Source organism: Mustelus asterias, chromosome 13, assembly GCF_964213995.1.
Source record: "Mustelus asterias chromosome 13, sMusAst1.hap1.1, whole genome shotgun sequence".
NCBI lineage: Eukaryota > Metazoa > Chordata > Chondrichthyes > Carcharhiniformes > Triakidae > Mustelus > Mustelus asterias.
Window position 1 is genome coordinate 16,089,885 of NC_135813.1, and position 19,886 is coordinate 16,109,770.

A 19,886-nucleotide genomic window follows, 5' to 3' on the forward strand; every position below is an offset into this window, starting at 1 on the left:
GAGTAAAATCAAGATTAAAAATAAAATTGGGATAAAATAAAGAATTGCATAAAAGGGCAACCGATGAGTTCAGCTGTCTCAAGGGGTGTTTTTGATGTGCAAATTAGTGTAGCAGTAAGAAAACAAGTGTTTACCTAAGTGACTAGAAGGTGAACGATCGTGTTTAGAAATGGGTGTTAGAAATGTAGAAGAGATGAGCTCAAAGTGGCGGGTTAAGGAAATAATTTGCACCTATATGCTCAAAACCTGGTTCCTGGGGTTATCTGGATAGGATAACATCAAAGGAGGGAAACTGTATATTTAGAGCAGAATAACTGATTACAGGAAGAGAGGGGGCAGCTACCACCAAGGTAACAATCAACTGGAGAAAGCAGGCTTTGACAAAGGGTCATCTGAACTCGAAACGTAAGCTCTTTTCTCTCCTTACAGATGCTGCCAGACCTGCTGAGATTTTCCAGCATTTTCTCTTTTGGTTTCAGATTCCAGCATCCACAGTAATTTGCTTTTATCCAGGCTTTCCTGAAAACTAGCTGTTGCTGAAAGCTGCTGTTTTAAAAGCTCTCAAAAAGAAGCAGCTAGACTGAAGAAAGGTTTTCCCAAACTGGAAGAAAAGTTGGATGGTGACTATATGCTAGATTTAGCTCATAGAGTTATATAACATTGGATGTTGCTTGGGAAAAGGGACATTTCTCAGACTTCAGGAAATGTAGGGAGTTCTTCATGAGATACTGTGTGTGTATGGCCATTATTGTAGTTAAGTGTACTGCTGTAGTGTATACAAGTCTTTCTTGTTGTGCATCTTTTAAGTTAATAAATATTCTTTTTCAATTGATTACAAGAAGACTGTACTGTTCCTTCCTAGTTTGCATATCTTTTCTTGCATTATGCCAAATTGAAAATATACATCACTGAGAGCCAGTGTTCCAAGTTTCCCTTCTGGGTTTTGGGATACCTTTGCATTTAACATCAGCAGCGTTCTTAATAATGTTACTGTGTTGTTTTATTGCTGTTTTGTTTATACTGGTGTCTTGGGCCACGTAAGATTTCAACTGTTAAAATGGGCTCCTTTTTAGGAAGTAGTTTGAGAAGCACTCCACTAAGTGATTGCCTGCCATGTCTGCAATCCATTTGTTCTAACATTTTTAGTCAACATAGAATGGGCATTTACTACATAAAGAACTCAAATGACAAATAAACCTGCAAGTACATAAAGCATTAAAATTATGGTCACATATTTGCCTTTGGACAGTAGATTAGCTTTCTACTATATGTCATTGTATCTCATATTTAGCCATAGAAAAAAATCTTAATTTCTGCTCTGAGCAGACAGTCAGCTATTTTGAAACACTAGAGAATTCTGTTAAAGACAAACAACTGCACATCAAATGTCCAGAAAGGTCTGGATATACAGGGTATTGTATGCTGATATCACTTTTGTGACCTAAGATAACCTGCTATGCAATTTGGGAATTCTACTAAAATTAGGTTCCAATACATTCCACAATGTTTCCTATTATTGATTTATTCATCATTAATAATTTGTGACATTTGTTAACTATGTCTAATGCAGTCCAAAATGACACCACAATGTCCATAATGCAAGAACTGATGCTCATTATCAATACTTAAGATTGTGAGACTTCAAAACGTTGTCTATCTTTTTAACAACCAATAGTGCAGTTATGGGCTGTCCTACTCTGTTATAGACCCTAAGGCAAATATTCCAATTACGTGTGTTGGGTAGTCTGATGTGTCAATATGCTTTTAACAAAAAAAAGATCTGTTCCACACACTGCAGTGTTGAAAAGAAAACAAGATTCTATGATGAGGGAAATTTAAGTTTAACATAAAACTTACTGTTGGAGACAGTTTTTTTTAAGTGCTGGATCCACCAAACGGAGCGTATCTCTAATGATGGCAACTTTTATTTCTTCATCCACAGGACTAGCGACATATTCAAACAGTCCTGGAGAAATCTGTGAAGTAAACAACACTTCAAAACTGCACTGCATCAAAGGCTTCCTAAATCTCACATTACACCAAATCTTTGCAATGTTTTAAGTTGTTTTTCTCACATAATATCTTTTTTAAAATTTCACAAATAAGCAACAGCTCTTGTACAATTTGTAGAGCAACGACATTTTAAAGTGAACACTTCAATCAATATTTTTTGATCCATATATGGCTAAGTACAAAATAAAGTATATAAAGCTAAATCACAGCATAGACAGTCTAGGTATTTGGCTAGACACCACAGGAATAAGGGCACTAAATCAGCTAATGCAAGTTCCAGTCTTGGAGTCTTCAATGCAAATATCTTAAAAGTTTGAAAACATATAATCATAAAGGGAGAATTCAGTCACATGATATTACGTGTTAGAAATCATAGAAACCCTACAGTGCAGAAGGAGGCCATTCGGCCCATCGTGTCTGCACCGACCACAATCCCACCCAGGCCCTACCCCCACATATTTACCCGCTAATCCCTCTAACCTCCGCATCTCAGAACTCAAAGGGGCAATTTTTAACCTTGGCCAATCAACCTAACCCGCACATCTTTGGACTGTTCTTTTCCCTCCCTCCCTCCTCATCTAACATTGGAAAAGATTAAGGCATCAATGTTCTTCCTGGCTGGGACTGGAATTTTACATTTCACAATAAATTCTTGGTAAATTGTTTGTTTGTTCATTCCCCATTTCTAGTCTTTTCCTCAATCAACCCATGTCATTTGATAATATTACTGTATTTATTGGAGATAATTTGAGAATTCAACAATGATGTGCTTAAACGTTTTTATATTTGAAATTGGCATAGAACGTTTACTTTAGCACTTTCAGATCTGCCTTGAAGAGGAAGTAGGGTGGAATATCAGGGCTGAGTGGTGGGTATTAATTTCAAGCTATGTTATGTCAAATAAACAGTACAGATATTTCTATTTTCCTCAGATATTTTTGATAAAGTCTCAAGCCTCCCATCCATATTAAACCGAAAAGAATTGTTAAATGAATTCATTTGAGACACTATCAAAAGACACAATTTGCAATCTCTCACCAATTTCAGATTGGTGAATCTCAGTCAGCAAAATCAAAATCAAACAAGTGATGACACTTTACAAATCAATGGCTAGAAAGTGTGCACTCTGTTACATGACACCACATTAATTTGATTAAACTAGTTCATGGACAAAACTGCTTAAGAACAGTAGATAGCATCCTTGATCCTGCAATCCTTCTATACTGTTCATTTATGAACCAAACAAAGCAAAACAGGCAGAAGGACCAAGTGATTCATTTGAATAATGCCAATGTTTATTTAATTACATGTCATTCTATATGATGCTGGCTAATATCCATACTTGTAAACAAGAGTTCTGCATAATCATCAATTTCATGTGGTAGCTAAGCAGATTCCCATAGCAAAAGGGGCGTGGGTTAAAATGGAATATTTTTATGTGCACAATACTGGGCAGTTAACCCATTTGTAAAGGACATAAAATAAATATTCCTTAATTGTACTTGTAACTCTGAAATTATGTGGCACATTCTAATAATGGTGAGTATTAGTGAGAACCACAGGACAATGCATTAACTATAATAAGTACTTTTATGAGTTAGTTATGGTCATCAAATGCAGAGAGCTATTAAAAATAAAGACTTGCATTTATATAGCACTTTTCGCAACCACTGGATGGCTCAAAGTGCTTTACAGTCAATGTACTTTTGAAGTGTACTCAATGTTTTAATGTGCCATTTTTCACAAATGAATTATTCACTGTCTGTTTATGCCACACTTAAAAAAATTATGAACCATATATTACTAAATTTTAATTAAAATGTAACTGCTCTAATATGCAGTAAAGAACTGCATAATCGTGAAACAGATTTGTGTCTACCTTGCATCCAGAGAATATTATTCTAGCCCAAAAACAGGAAAATAATGAACAGAGTCCCTTGACAATGCCCTTTTGTATTGTCCAAGGATTTCTGGATGCGCCCCAAAAGGGAACAGAGGTTTTCTGCCTGGAACAAGCAGAGTAATTAAAATTTAAACTTGACGGGCCTAGATTGACACCACAGACTTCTACTTTTCTTGATTTGCATTCAAAGAGACACTCATTAATAAGGCACCTTTCTCTTGGCACCCATCTCTCACAATTTGGAGGCAAACATTATTGGTCAGCCAGATATTAAAATCTATCCTTTCATTAGACAGGCAAGTAGATTATCAGTACTAAGCTGGTTGTTATTTTTGAATGGTTGCTAAAAGGCCACAGAGCAAACAATCACTTCTACTTTTAAGCTTGCAGTTCCTACTTCTGGGCACAGACATATCAAACTGTACTCTGCTTGGGAATGTCAAGCTCAGAGGAATGTTCTGAACACAGAAATGGAGCGTCCAGGTTAGATCACACTAATAAGCATTTGGTGACTCTGACTCCTTACATCCAAACTGGGAAAGAAGGAAATTGCCTTTAATGTGTCATGCGAGCTGTTGCCTCCCTGCAGGGGTGACTAAACTATTCCCACACATGGGTTAAGTGCTAAATATATATGATACAAAAACAAAATCTCACAGATGTTGAAAATCTGAAGTAAAAACTGAAAAATAAAAATATTTAGATCAGGCAGCATCTGCGAAGAAAAAAACAAAGTTTAACATTTCAGGTTGATGACTTATTGCCAGAACTATACTGCATGTAACAGCACATTGATATTTGTAGTAATTCAGGCCTGTTTCCATCACCTATACCCTTTATTGTGAACCAAAAGGAAAGGCTACTCCTGTGGCTTAGTCAGGTAGTCTTCAACTCCGGTCCAGGTAAAGTTACATGCTTAAGAACCCCTGCTGGCTGCTTCTCATTGGGCAAGCCTTCGTTCACTCAATAAGGCAGCTTGAACTCCACAAAGCCCAAGGGTAGATATATTAATGATCCCCGTGGACTTTGTGGCCGTCATGACATCCCTCCCCCCTTAGTTCCATGTTTCTCCCAGCAGCTCCGCTGCAAGGAATTCCTTTCTGGTGCTTGGAGCTCGGATGGATATCTTTTGAAGGTGGGGCTGGGTCATGCTGTATACCAAACAGCGGACCTTTTTCAAGGGAGCATCGTAGAGTTACCAAAGCAGGTTCCCCCTCAGGTTTCGCTTCAGCCGAGAGGCTCACTTCTTCAGCCTCCATCTCAGAGTCTGTCTTTGCTGTCTGGAGGGGCTAACGTGGAGTCAGCTTCAAGCTGAGGGCTGGCACTAGCAGTGGCTATCTCCATGACTGGTGGCAGGGTGGCTCGGGCAAAGACTCCTTGAGGTGGTCTAAGTTCTCTTTTAGGGTTTTACCCTGAACTTTGATGACCTCGTAAGATACTGGTCCTGTTTTCTCAATAATGACCCCAGGGACCATCTCTGAAGTTCCTCACATGGACTAGATCACTTGCTGCAAAAGTTCATTCTGCCCTCGTGGAATCCAAGTTTTTTTTGGTTTTCTTGTTGGGCCTCCACCTTCCTCGCCAAGTTTGGGAATAATACTCAATCTGGTATGAAGTCATCATCCTGTTAACAGCTCTGCTGAAGCAAAACCTCAGAGTCAGAGGATTACAGCATGGAAACAGGCCCTTTGGCCCAACTTGTCCATGCCACCCTTTTTTTAACCACTAAGCTAGTCCCAATTGCCCACATTTGGCCCATATCCGTCTACACTCATCTTACCCATGTAACTGTCTAAATGCTTTTTAAAAGACAAAATTGTACCCACCTCTACTACTCCCTCTGGCAGCTCATCCCAGACACTCACCACCCTTTTGTATCTCTCCCTTCTCACCTTAAAACTATGCCCTCTAGTTTTAGACTCCCCTACCTTTGGGAAAAGATATTATCAAATTGATTATCTACCTTATCTATGCCCCTTACTATTTTACAGACCTCTATAAGATCACCCCCAAGCCTCCTACGCTTCAGGGAGAAGTCTCAGTCTATTTGGCCTCTCCTTATAACTCAAATTATCAAGTCCCAGTAGCATCCTAGTAAATCTTTTCTGCACTCTTTCTAGTTTAATAATATTCTTTCTATAATAGAGTGATCAGAACTGTACACAGTTCACATTTTTGTTCGATTACAGGACTACACCTGTTGTGGTGTGGGTGTGGTCCTGAAATCAAACAAAAATTGTGCCAGTTTAGTCTCCATGGATGCTGCCAGTTGTTCCTTCATGCCGTTTTTGAAGGTTTGAACCGCTTGTTTTGTCAGTCCATTTAATGAAGGGTGATAAGATGCGTTGGATATGTTGGATGCCATTGGAGAGCACGACGTCTGGAAATCATCGCTAATGAAGGCCATGCCCTTATCGGAAACCAGGACTTTTCAGTATTGTGTGTGCTGAAGCTTTGCTGCAATTTCTCGATCATAGCCTGAGTGGGGCTCATGTGGTGCACCTCCAACCATTTGGAGTGTGCGTCCACCATGATTAAAAATACAGAACCCATAAAACCCACATGTACATGCACCCATGGACTGCCAGGCCACTCCCATGGGTGTAGGGAGGCTGAGGGTGGGAGTGTTTGATTTTCTTGGCAAAGGTCACATAGCTTTACCAAGTCTGTGATGTCAGAATCAAGACCAGGTCACCAGACGTAACTCCTGGCCAGCAACTGAATTTTTGATACTCCCAGGTGGTCAATATGTAGTTCTGTTAATTTTGAACGCCTCCTGGGGGCAGAACAATTAATCGGCACTGGAATGAATGATCCCATCTTCAACACTAAGTTCAGCCTTGTTGGTGAGGTAGGGTTTCATTTCCTCAGAGGGTCATCCTTGGAATCCCCAGGGAGGATCATGTATCTAATTTTGGATAAGGTTGTGCCTTTTTAAGTACAGGCTTTGATCTGCCTTGCTGACATTGACAAGGTCTCCAAAAAGTTCAGGATCATCACAAACTCTTTTAATGTTGGTAAAGGAGCCAGGCCTGTGGGCAGTGGGAGACGACTCAGTGCACCTGCATTAACAATCCGGGTCCTGCGGCAGTATTCTAGAATATATTTATAGGCTGCCAATAGCAAGGCCCAGTGCCGTGATGGAGCAGAGACAATAGGGGGAACGGCTTTGTCCTCTTCAAAGAGGCCCAATAAGAGTTTATAGACGGTAACATTAAGTTCTTCATTCAAAATATAACCACCAACCCTTCCGACTCAATTTGAGAATATTGTTGCTCTGCCTCCAAAAAGGTCCTAGAGGCATATGCAATGGCCTTCTCTGTCCTGTCTTTCCAGCAATATGACAGCACTGCATCAACCATGTATGGGAAGTGGCACAGTTCAAAACAAGTTCTTTCTTTGGGTCGAAATAAGCCAGTAAGTTGGATGACAGGACTGACATTTGACCTGAGTAAAAGCCTCTGCTGCGAAGCTCCCCAAGACCATATGTAATATTTTTGTAGTAGGGCGTGCAAGGGGGCCAAATTCAGGATACATTTTCCGTAATAATTTACTTACCCCAGGAAGGATTTTAGTTCCGTGGTGTTCCTTGGGGTCGGTGCCTCCTTGGTGATCTTTACTTTATCCTCGACTGGATGTAACCCCTTACCATCTACTTGGTAGCCTAAATAGTTTACTTTGGCTGCTTGGAAAATGCATTTCTCCTCTTCATGCAGATTCCTGCCCTTGAAAATTGTTGCAGGACTCCTCCTAGGTTGGACAGGTGTTCCTATTCTGAGGCCCCTGTGACCAGGACATCATTTAAATATACTACTACCCTGGATAGCCCTTGAAGGATGTTCCCGAAAACCCTCTGGAAGATGACACATGCCAACAAGACCCCAAAATGTAAATGGGTATACGCGCAGAGTCTCTTATGTGTGTTGATTGTCACATTTTTCCAAGAAGACTCGTCCAATTCAAGCTGGAGATAGGCATGGCTTATATCCAACTTGGAGAAGGTCTTGCCACCTGTTAACTTGGCATACAGATCTTCGATCTGGGGCATACGGTAGCCTGAAGATCTCGAACCAGTTGAGCCAAATCTGCCGGAGCCAATCTCTCCCCACAAGGCTTGGTCTGTTCCCTGTACAACAACGAGTGGGAGACGACCTGATTTCTGTCTATAAGTCACTAGGGCCACTGTAGTACCTTTTATTTATAAACGTTCCCCGTGTAGGTGGCGAGCCTGGCATTCGTATCTTCCAACCTCAGGAGTTGGATGCCCGAGTGGAGGTACTGATATGTCTGTCCTCCGATAACGGAGACTGCAGCTCCTGTGTACACCTCCATCTTCAAGGGATGGCCATTTACTAGTAATTCCACCATTATCGGGGCAACTTTAGTTGTCACAATATGATTCCGTTGTAGTGTTCTTGTCTCTGGAAAAGGGTATACCTGCATGGTATGCTTAGGTACCAGACTCGGCTTCCTTCCTAGGCAGCACACATTTTGCCTGTTCCTGAAACATCACCGTGGCTGTGTCCTTTGACAGTTCTTGCAGTAATCCGTCCACTGGCAACTACACCTTTCTAGAGTATTGTCTTTAATACAGTGTTGGCAATGCCATTCCTTGACTGTCTGGTAGCGACATTAGGGTTCCTATATTGAAAGTGGCCCTTTAATACCAGACTGACACAAGTAATCCCTATTAAGGGCTGGTTGCATGAGGTTCCTCCCTCTAATTGTAAGACATTGCTACCTGATGCCCCTTGTAGTTCCTGAGCCCCTTTCTCCACGTTCTAATGTGACAAGGCTATCTCAACAGCCTTTTTTTAAGCCCAAATTGGGTTCTGCCAATATCTTTCTTTGGATGGAAACAGAAAAATAGTGCAATGTCTCAGCAGGTCTGACAGCATCTGTAGAGAGAACAGGGTCATTCAGACTCAAAACATTGGCTCTATTCTCTCTCCACACAATGCTGTCAAACCTGCAGAGATTTTCCAGCATTTTTCTGTTCTTGTTTCAGATTCCAGCATCTGCAGTATTTTGCCGTTATCTTCTTTTGGATGGTTAGGTCATTTATGCCACATGCCAATCTGCCCTGTAGCATTTCATTAAGAGGCAGTCCAAATTCGCAGTGTTCAGCTAATTGCCATAACCTAGAGAAGAATTCAGTGACAGGTTCCCCAGGGGTTCTCCCAGCCATGTTGAAATATCGGTGGCTTTGCGTCATGGTGTTTTTTTTAAACCAGGTGTACCAGTTCATCATAAATTTTGAGTCAGGGGCATCCGGATAGGTCAGACTTCTTATTACACTGGAAGCATGCTGTTAGCAATTATTACTTTATGTTTTTTGTCTCTTTCAATGTTGTTAGCACGGAATAACTAACGCATGTGCTCAGTACATTGGGCCCAGTCTTCCCCACTGGTGCCATAAGACTCAAGTTTCCCGAAAAGAGGCATATTGACTGGACAAATTCTTGACATTCGGAGGCTGTCTGGAGGGAAAGATGAAGGAAGAAAATATTTTTTCTCTTCATCACCAATGTAATAATCAGTCGCAGAGGGGAGATGGTGGGGCACTGGTAATGTCACTGGGCTAGTAACCCAGAGGCCCACTTTAATGTCCATGGGTCATGGGTTCAAATCCCACAAAGGAGTTGGTGGAATCTGAACTCTGTTAATAAGTTAGGAATATTAAAGCTAGTCTCAGAAATGGCAACCATGAAACTATCATTGATTATCATTAAAAACGCATCAGGTTCACCAATATCCTGTAAAGAAATCTACCATCCTTACCCAGTCATGCCTACTTGTGATTCAAGACCCACAACAATGTGCATGACACTTAACTTCCCTCTTAAGTGGCCGAGCAAGCCACTCAATTTAAAGGCAATTAGGGATAGGTAACAACTGCTGGCCTTGCCAGTGATGCCTACATCCCATGAAAGAATAAAGAAAAAATACAACGAATTCTGTCACCAATACACTTTACTGTGAACCAAAGGAAAAGGCCACTTCCAGGGGTAGTCTTCAGTCAGGTAGTCTTCACCTCAGGGACCTACCACTCTGGTCCTGGTAAAGGTTTAGGCTTAAGATCCCTACTGGCTAACTTTCCATTGGGTGAGCCTCCGCTTGTTCAATAAGGCAGCTCGTACTCCATGAAGCCCACAGTAGATCTATTAATGATCCCTGTGGCCTTCGTGGCCATCATAACAGATATACAAACAGCAAAACTGATAAAGAATGGGCATTCAATTGGTACCATCATTTTAAGCATGCTATATATTTGAAATGTCATTCAAAACTCTAATACTCATTTTGGTAGACTTTCCACCCAGGAGCATTATTAAACAGAATTATTAACAGAAGAAAAAGGAGCAGGAATCCTTGATAGTTGTTGGAGGGAAGCAGCAAGGTACAAGATCTTTGGCAACCCAAACCACTCAGACAAAAACACAAATAATAGTGCCTGTGGTTACAATTGTGTGTGAATGAAATGCCTGCTGCTATCACATTGATGATTCTTGTTTTGTACTGACTTTAAATTTTTCAGTATTATTGATGGAAGGCATTTCTACACATATACTACTGCCAATGAAAAGCTCTGCCCACTATGATACACTGTATTAATCTAGGTGTTGCCATGTTGATCAAAACTAATAAATCAAGCAAGACAAATAACATAACTTGCAGTCTGAAATGGAAAGAAATTATTCATGTAACACTAAAATCAGCAAGCATCGGGGAAACTTGCAAATTGACAACAAACCAATGTGTTATATTCATTTTCACATATTAAAGCAACAGGTAATGAGAGTCAGCATTTATTTTTGATGGTATGTGTGTTTTGTTCAGCTGTGCTGACATTCAGCAATGAAATTAGATTTATGAAGTGATAATTAAAAATATATAACCTTCCTCAACATCTATATTTATTAATATTGTGATTTTTTTTCACTGCTTTGATTCTTACATACTGACATTTCTGAAGTACAACCAGTTCTGTACATTGTAAATAAAACAGAAAATGTTGGAAATACTCAACAGATCAGGCGACATCTGGAAAAAGTTAACATTTCAGGTTGATCATTCAACAGATTATTTCAGATTTCCAGCTTCTGCAGTGTTTTGCTTTTGTATATTGTTGTGCTCCAATAATCTAGCATTTTTGAAAGCATATTTTATGAGTATACACAATCATGCTGAGTTGCAAACCGAGTATGTTGCATTCTGTTGGGATATATTCTATCAATTAAACATTAAATTCCTGAGTTCAGCAGTGCTATTGAAAAATCAGGCACTTGGGTAATCTGCCAATTTCTGTATGGCAATGGCACATGTTTGGGGGCAGGTAACAAATCTAGCTTCCCATCTGGAAAAGGCATATATTGTAAGGTGAAGAAGAAGATTAAGGGGTGAAATGTCTAACAAACTACTTTCATCTTTATTGTTACTATACTATATCAGTAGCATTGTCATTGCTTTAGTGGACTAAAATTAGGTGACTCATTACAATGTTGTGAATTACTGTTTGGGTCAAATTCTGGATAAAACATATACTACAACACATTTTTGAAGATATTAAGAGTGCACATTCAAAATCTTAGGACTACAGACAATTTAATTGCTGTTATTGTCGAATATGTTCGGTAATATGTTCAGCTATCCTCGTCACTATTTACACCCCACCAATTTTCATATCATCCATGAACTTACTGACTTACTGATCAACCCTCCTACATTCAAGTCTAAATCATTTATATAAACTACAAACAGACAGGGCCCTAAAACTGATCCCTGTGGGACTCCATTGGGCAGATGCTTCCAGGCAGAACAGGAACATGTAAATTTACAGGAATATAAATTACTTCATATGATTCATTTTAAATGGGGAATGAGCTAACCCCAGCCTCAAGAAAAAGCAATGCATTTAAATAGTCTTTCAGGACCAGATTCTCAAGGTGCTTCACAGCAAAGTATTCTTGAAGTGCTGTCACTGTTGTACAAAGAACAGTATAGCACAGGAAACAGGCCCTTCGGCCCTCCAAGCCTATGCCGCTCCTTGGTCCAACTAGACCAATCATTTGTATCCCTCCATTCCCAGGCTGCTCATGTGACTATCCAGGTAAGTCTTAAACGATGTCAGCGTGCCTGCCTCCACCACCCTACCTGGCAGCGCATTCCAGGCCCCCACCACCCTCTGTGTAAAAAACGTCCCTCTGATATCTGCGTTATACTTCGCCCCTCTCACCTTGAGCCCGTGACCCCTCGTGATCGTCACCTCCGACCTGGGAAAAAGCTTCCCACTGTTCACCCTATCTATACCCTTCATAATCTTGTACACCTCTATTAGATCTCCCCTCATTCTCCGTCTTTCCAGGGAGAACAACCCCAGTTTACCCAATCTCTCCTCATAGCTAAGACCCTCCATACCAGGCAACATCCTGGCAAACCTTCTCTGCACTCTCTCTAATGCCTCCACGTCCTTCTGGTAGTGCGGCGACCAGAACTGGACGCAGTACTCCAAATGTGGCCTAACCAGCGTTCTATACAGCTGCATCATCAGACTCCAGCTTTTATACTCTATACCCCGTCCTATAAAGGCAAGCATACCATATGCCTTCTTCACCACCTTCTCCACCTGTGTTGCCACCTTCAAGGATTTGTGGACTTGCACACCCAGGTCCCTCTGTGTTTCTATACTCCTGATGACTCTGCCATTTATTGTATAACGCCTCCCTACATTATTTCTTCCAAAATGCATCACTTCGCATTTATCCGGATTAAACTCCATCTGCCACCTCTCCGCCCAATTTTCCAGCCTATCTATATCCTGCTGTATTGCCTGACAATGCTCTTTGCTATCTGCAAGTCCAGCCATCTTCGTGTCATCCGCAAACTTGCTGATTACACCAGTTACACCTTCTTCCAAATCATTTATATATATCACAAATAGCAGAGGTCCCAGTACAGAGCCCTGCGGAACACCACTGGTCACAGACCTCCAGCCGGAAAAAGACCCTTCGACCACTACCCTCTGTCTCCTATGGCCAAGCCAGTTCTCCACCCATCTAGCCACTTCTCCTTGTATCCCATGAGCCTTAACCTTCTTAACCAACCTGCCGTGTGGGACTTTGTCAAATGCCTTACTGAAATCCATATAGACGACATCCACGGCCCTTCCTTCATCAACCGTTTTTGTCACTTCCTCAAAAAACTCCACCAAATTTGTAAGGCACGACCTCCCTCTTACAAAACCATGTAATGTAGGAAATGAGGTAAACAATTTGTCAGTTAGCTCAGTGGGCTGGATGGCTGTTTCATAATGCAGAGTGATGCCAACTGCACAGATTAAATTCCTGTACCAGCTGAGCTTATTCATGAAGGGCTGCCTTCTCAACCTTGCCCCTTGCCTGAGGTGTGGTGATCCTCAGATTTAAATCATCATCAGTCAGCCCTCCCACCTCAAAGGGTCATCTGGGACTAGAACATAGAACAGTACAGCACAGAACAGGCCCTTCGGCCCACAATGTTGTGCCGAGCTTTATCTGAAACCAAGATCAAGCTATCCCACTCCCTATCATCCTGGTATGCTCCATGTGCCTATCCAATAACCGCTTAAATGTTCCTAAAGTGTCTGACTCCACTATCACTGCAGGCAGTCCATTCCACACCCCAACCACTCTCTGCGTAAAGAACCTACCTCTGATATCCTTCCTATATCTCCCACCATGAACCCTATAGTTATGCCCCCTTGTAATAGCTCCATCCACCCGAGGAAATAGTCTTTGAACGTTCACTCTATCTATCCCCTTCATCATTTTATAAACCTCTATTAAGTCTCCCTTCAGCCTCCTCCGCTCCAGAGAGAACAGCCCTAGCTCCCTCAACCTTTCCTCATAAGACATTACCCTCCAAACCAGGCAGCATCCTGGTAAATCTCCTCTGCACTCTTTTCAGCGCTTCCACATCCTTCTTATAGTGAGGTGACCAGAACTGCACACAATATACGTTGACTATACCTTTTAATGCATCCATCCAGAAATTAAGTCCATAGAATCCCGACAGTGCAGATAGAGGCCATTCGGTCCATTGAATCTGCACCGACTCTCCGAAAGAGCATCTTACCCAGCCCACGCCTCCCCACCCTAAGCCGTAACTCCACACATTTAGCAAAGCCAATCCACCAGATCTGCACATCTTTGGACTGTGGGAGGAAACCGGAGCACCCAGAAGAAATCCATGCAGACACGGGAAGAACGTGCAAACTCCACACAGTCACCCAAGGCCGGTATCAAAGACACGTCCCTGGCGCTGTGAGGCAGCAGTGCTAACCACTGTATCCTTTCACTGCAATATCCAATTTTTTACTAAATGACTACAGAGCTTTGCCTTTACTATTTTATCCTCCAGTCCATTCCAAATGTTAATCATTCCTTGTGCCAAGAAGAATGTCCTGAGATCAATCCTAAACGATCCTTTCAACAGTTACGTTGTGACCCCCCCCTTAGCCTACATGTGATTCAATTTTAAACAGTTTCCAAATTTAACTTCATGTGCACCTTCATAAATGGTCACCTTAAGATTCCTCTTTTCTTGGCTGCAAATCATAAATCTCACCAAGTCTTTTCGTGTATCTCAAACATTGAACACTAGTGATGAGTCTTCTGGCTTATCTTTGAACTGCCTTCTGCACTAAATGCCCTCTGGCATATATCTAGGTACCGGAAGTGTCCTCCTAAAATCTTGGGGCTTATGCTAAAATTTGGAGAGCTGCCCCACAGACTAATCAAGCAATAGCCTGATATAGTCATACTCATAGAACCTTACAGACAATATCCCAGGTATCAACATCACCATTCCTAGTTATGTCTTTTCTACTGCAGACCTGATTCATCAGACATGATGTCACAGTGGCACACAGATGGGAGTTGCCCTGAATAGTACTGAACATAGACTCTGGATCCCATGGAATCTCGAGGCATCAGGATAAACTTGGACAAGGAAACGTGATGACCACCGACAATTCCTCGCTCAGTTGATAAATCAGTATTCCTCCATGTTGAACACCAATTGGAAGAGACACTGAGGGTGATAAGGGCATAGAATGTGCCCTTGGTGAGGGACTTCATTCTATTTTTCCATCACAAAGAATGACTTGGCAGCATTATTGGTGACAGAGATGGCCAAGTCCCAGAGGTCATAGCAGCTAGACTGTGACAGGGAAGGGAACCAACAAGAGGGAAAATTCTATTTGGCTTCATCCTCACCAATATACCTGTTGCAGACATATCTGTTTATGACAGCTTTGATAGGAGGGACCTTGTGAGGACAAAGTTCCATCTTCATCTTGAAGATGCTCTTTGTCATGTTGTGTAGCACCAGAGGCATAGAGGTCTGCAGAACAGAAAAGGCACCAGCCCATTGTGACTGTGCCAGTCAAAAACAACCACCTAATTACTCTATTCCCAATTTTCAGCACTTGGCCCTGGCCGTGTAAGCCTTGGCATCGCCAAAACACACCTAAATTCTTCTTGATTATTATGAGGGTCTCTGCTTCCACCACCGTTTCAGGCAGTGAATTCCAAACTCTCACCACTCTCTGGGTGAAAAGGTTTTTGTCACATCCTCTTTAAACCTCCTGCCCCTTACCTTAAATCTATGCTCCCTGGTCCCTGATCCCTCCACCAAGAGGGAAGGTTTCTTCCCGTCTACTCTATGCCCCTTAGAATTTTATATACCTTAATTATGTCCCCCTCAGTTTCCTCTGCTCTAAGAAAAAGAATCCCAGTCTATCCTATCTCTCTTCATAACTAAAACTCTCCAGCCCAGGAAAATCCTGGTAAATCTCCTCTGCACTCTTTCCAGTACTATCATATCCCTCCTATAATGTAGATTCCAGAACTGTAATACTCTAGCTATGGCCTAACCAATGTATTATACAGTTCCAGCATAATCTTCCTGCTCTTAAACTCTATGCCTTGGCTAATAAAGGCAAGTATACCATATATCTTCTTAAGCACTTTATCCTATTCTGCTACCTTAAGGGACCAGTGTATATGCACACCAGTGTCCTTCTGATCCTTGATGTTTCCCATGGTCCTGCCGTTCATCATGTATTCCCTTGCCTTGTTTGTCCTGCCCAAGTGCATCACTTCACCCTTATCTGGTTTGAATTCCATTTGCCACTGTTCAGCCCATCTATATCCTCCTGTAATCAAAGGCTATCCTCTTCTCTATTTACCACCCCACTAATTTTCATATCATCCATGAACTTACTGATCAACCCTCCTAAATTCAAGTCTAAATCATTTATATGTACCACAAACAACCAGGGCCCCAACACTGATCCCTGCATGTCTCCACTGGACATAGAGTTCCAGTCAGAAAAACACCCCGTGACCATCACCCTCTGCTTCCTGTCACTCAGCCAATTCTGGATTCAATTTGCCAAGTTTCTTTGGATCCCGTGGGCTCTTACCTTCACTATCAATCTCCCATGTGGGACATTATCAAAAGCCTTGCTGAAGTCCAAGTAGGTTAGTCAAATGCATTGCTCTCATCTACACACCTGGTCTCCTCTTTGAAAAATTAATCAAGTTGGTCAGACATGACCTTCCCTTAACAAAACCATGCTGACTGTTCTTGATTAATCCCTGCCCCTCCAAATGCAAATTAATTCTGTCTCTTAGAATTGCTTCCAGTAGTTTCCCCATCACTGAGGTTAGACTGACTGGCCTGTAGTTTCCTGGTATATCCTTTCCACCCTCCTTGAATAATGGTCCCACATTAGTTGTCTTCCAGTTTTCCAGCACCTTTCCTCTGCTGTGGCCCGAGAAGAATTGAAACTTATTGCCTGTGCTCAGGCTAATTCCTTCCTTGCCTCACTCAACAGCCTGGGATACATTTCATCCAGCCCTGGAGATTTATCGACTTTTAAGCCTGCTAGGCTACTCAGAACTTCTTCCCTGTCTATGTTAATTAATTTAATTTTATCAGTCCTTCTCCCTGATTGCTATACTCACACTCGCGAATACCAACACAAAGTATTCATTTAGAACCCTACCTATGCCCTGTGATTCACACACAAATTACTACTGTGGTCCTCAATGGGTCCTGCTCTCTCAGTTATCCTTTTACCCTTAATCTACTTGTAAAACAGGCACATTCATGATTCCACAGATATTGAAGCACTGAGTGTTCATATACAGCAAGGCCTGGAAAACATTCAGGCCTGGGCTTTATATCCACAAATTAGAAGCAAGTGTAGACCGTTCTTCCCTTGAACCTGCTCCACCATTTGTTAAGATCTTGACTGACCTGATTGTGGCCTGCACTGTCCTGTCTATCCCCTATACATCTTGACTCTCTTTTCATTCAAGAATCTTGATGAAGTTAAACTGACTGGCTTGTAATTGCTGGGTTTATCTTCACACCCTTTTTTGAAAAATGTAACATTTGCAATTCGCCAGTCCTCTAATACTACCCAAGTTTATGCACGACTAAATAATTATGGTGCTCCGTAGTATGTGCTCCATAGTATGCTCACACATGCTCTCAGTATCCTTGGATGCATCTCATCCAGTCCTGGTGCCTTATCAACTTTAAATACAGACATTCTATCCAATATTGCCTTGTTACCAGTTTTAAATCCTTCATGTCCGAATTACCTCCTCTTAAGCGAGAATCTAACCGCTGCTCATTGATATTCAAAGGCATTACCATCATTGAAACCTCCATATCAACATCCTGGAGTTACCATTGACTAGAAACTGAACAGGACTAGCCATATAAATACTATGACAGCAGGTCAGAGGCTGGGAATTCTGCAGTGAGTAACTCAGCTCCAGACTCCACAAAGCCTATCCACCACCTAAATGGCACAAGTCAGGAGTGTGATGGAATATTATCTCCTTGTCTGGATGAGTGCAACTCCAACAACACTCAAGAAGCTCAACATCATCCAGGACAAAACAATTCATTTGACAGTTAACAGATGGATATCCATTTACTGAATCAGGCAGCAGAAGACATTCTGTGATTCTTACAACTGTTTTATTGTGTTATACTATAGTTCAGTCCAAATACCAGTTTTCACTCTTCCCTTCTGGGTCCTCTCCCTGTCCAGAAGCAACTTCCTACTTCAACAGCATCTTCCAAATCCGCAACCTCTACCACCTAGAAGAACAAGTGCAGTACATACATGGAAACACCATCACCTGTAAGTTCTCCTCCAAACCACACACCATCCTGATTTGGAACTATATCACTGTTCCTTCACTGTTAAAATCCTATAACTCCCTTCCTCACAGCATGGTGGGTGTACATACACCTCATGGAGTGTGGCGGTTGAAAAAGCCATCTCACCACCACCTTCTCAAGGGTAATTCGGGATGGGCAATAAATGCTGGCCTAGCCAGGAATGCCCCTTCCCATGAAATAACAAAATCTTCCCCTCATTTCATGGTGATCAAAACCAAACACAATACGAGAGATATGATCTGATCAGAACAGTATACAATTTGATCATGACCTTCACTCTTTTGTTTTGGCAATGAAGTTTAACATTTTTTACTGGCTACGTTCCAATGACGTTATGGATCGAGCGTACCAACAGTCCTAGGTTTTTTTCAACTTCACTGTCCCATTAACACTTATTTTTTGGCCATTGCCTTCTAATGTACAGTACTTTATTCTTCTTCTGCATTGAATTGAGGTAAACATTCACAAAAACACAATCAGAAAGAGGTTGAAGTAAAACCTGTAATAACTTGCATCAGAATGACGCAACCTGGATGCTTACCTATGCTTGGGGAAAAATAGCCCATGGTGAATAGGGCAGGTGCATTCAGATTGTTCTCTAAGCATGGAATCAAACTGCAAGCCTATTATCTTCACAATATATCTGGACGTACAAGGTGAACAACCTTCTTTCAAAATACAACATGGTCTGCTCACAATGACAAGTCAAGATGATGGAAGCCATTCTGCCCCTGTAGCTCATCAAAAATGCAATTTAAACAAATATAGTACTGAAGAAAATGCTATTATTGGTTCAGAACGTGATTCAGGTGCAAGTCACTAAATTAAAACTACCCCTGTTCTCAATGCTTCTCTCAGCTAATAGGATGAAATCAGTTAATTTTGAGACAAAGTGGCATTCGGCACTTCCAGCCAACTCAATGTATCTGTCACCTTTATCAAATTAAAATTAACCTTCACCTGCTATTCTAAGGCTGATTTGAACTCTTGTTTTAAGGGTTGATAAGTAACAACTTAAATAGCATCTTAGCCAGTTGTGTCTATGTTTTCCTTTGATATGTTAAGGCAAATACTTCAGTGTACCAACTAGCTCTAGGCCCCTTACCTCCTGTTCATGTTCTATTCTCATGCTGGGATTGGCATTCACCTCCAATAAAACAGGCTTCATGTTTTTCATGAGAAGTATATCAAATCCTAAAATCTGTGTAAACAAAAATGAAATTTGATAAAGTAATGGCTATTACATTTCAATATTTAATCTCAGCTATCATCTTTACTATCTGTTTATAGTTAAATGTGAGAGAGAAGTGGGCATATGATAAGGTTTAAGTTCTCAACAGAAAGAAAAAATGTTAGCACAAAAACAATAGCAGATTAGAATAGTGCAAATTTTAAAAAGAGTTAACAAGCTGAGGTGAAGTGAAAAGATAAATTGGCAAAAGACTGTAGAACAATATTTTTCTTTTAAAAGGGGAGGAGATGTCAAGTTTCAGAATGCCAGATAAAATTGAAGAAGATGGTGTCTACAGTTCATTAGAACGGAAGAGAATAAAGGCAATTGGAGACATTTAAAATGAAAGGTTGGGACGAGGTATATCGGAAAAGACTCAGTCCAGTAGTTGCGGGATCTAGAATGAGGGGACACACATTAAATACATACCTTTAATCATTAAATGTATATTTAATGTTGACAATTTGGTGTAGACAGCAGGAGAGAGGTTTT

At 41.3% G+C, this 19,886-nt stretch overlaps 1 protein-coding gene across 11 annotated transcripts in view; it reads right to left on the bottom strand.

Moving 5' to 3' along the window:
* The window catches only part of ttll11 (tubulin tyrosine ligase-like family, member 11), a 128,478-nt gene that overhangs the window by 52,125 nt on the left and 56,467 nt on the right, over positions 1-19,886 (bottom strand). For 6 of the 11 annotated variants that reach the window (XR_013499343.1, XM_078226407.1, XM_078226403.1 and 3 more), the window contains 2 exons: positions 19,269-19,364; positions 1,858-1,976 (listed from right to left, as the gene is read on the bottom strand). Coding sequence is in view for 9 of the 11 variants with exons in the window: in XM_078226407.1 (XP_078082533.1) it covers positions 1,858-1,976; positions 19,269-19,364 (215 nt within the window). In the remaining 2 variants the exon portion in view is untranslated. The remainder of the gene's footprint in view (positions 1-1,857; positions 1,977-19,268; positions 19,365-19,886) is intronic. The other 5 variants (XR_013499344.1, XM_078226408.1, XM_078226404.1 and 2 more) reach the window with 2 other exon arrangements.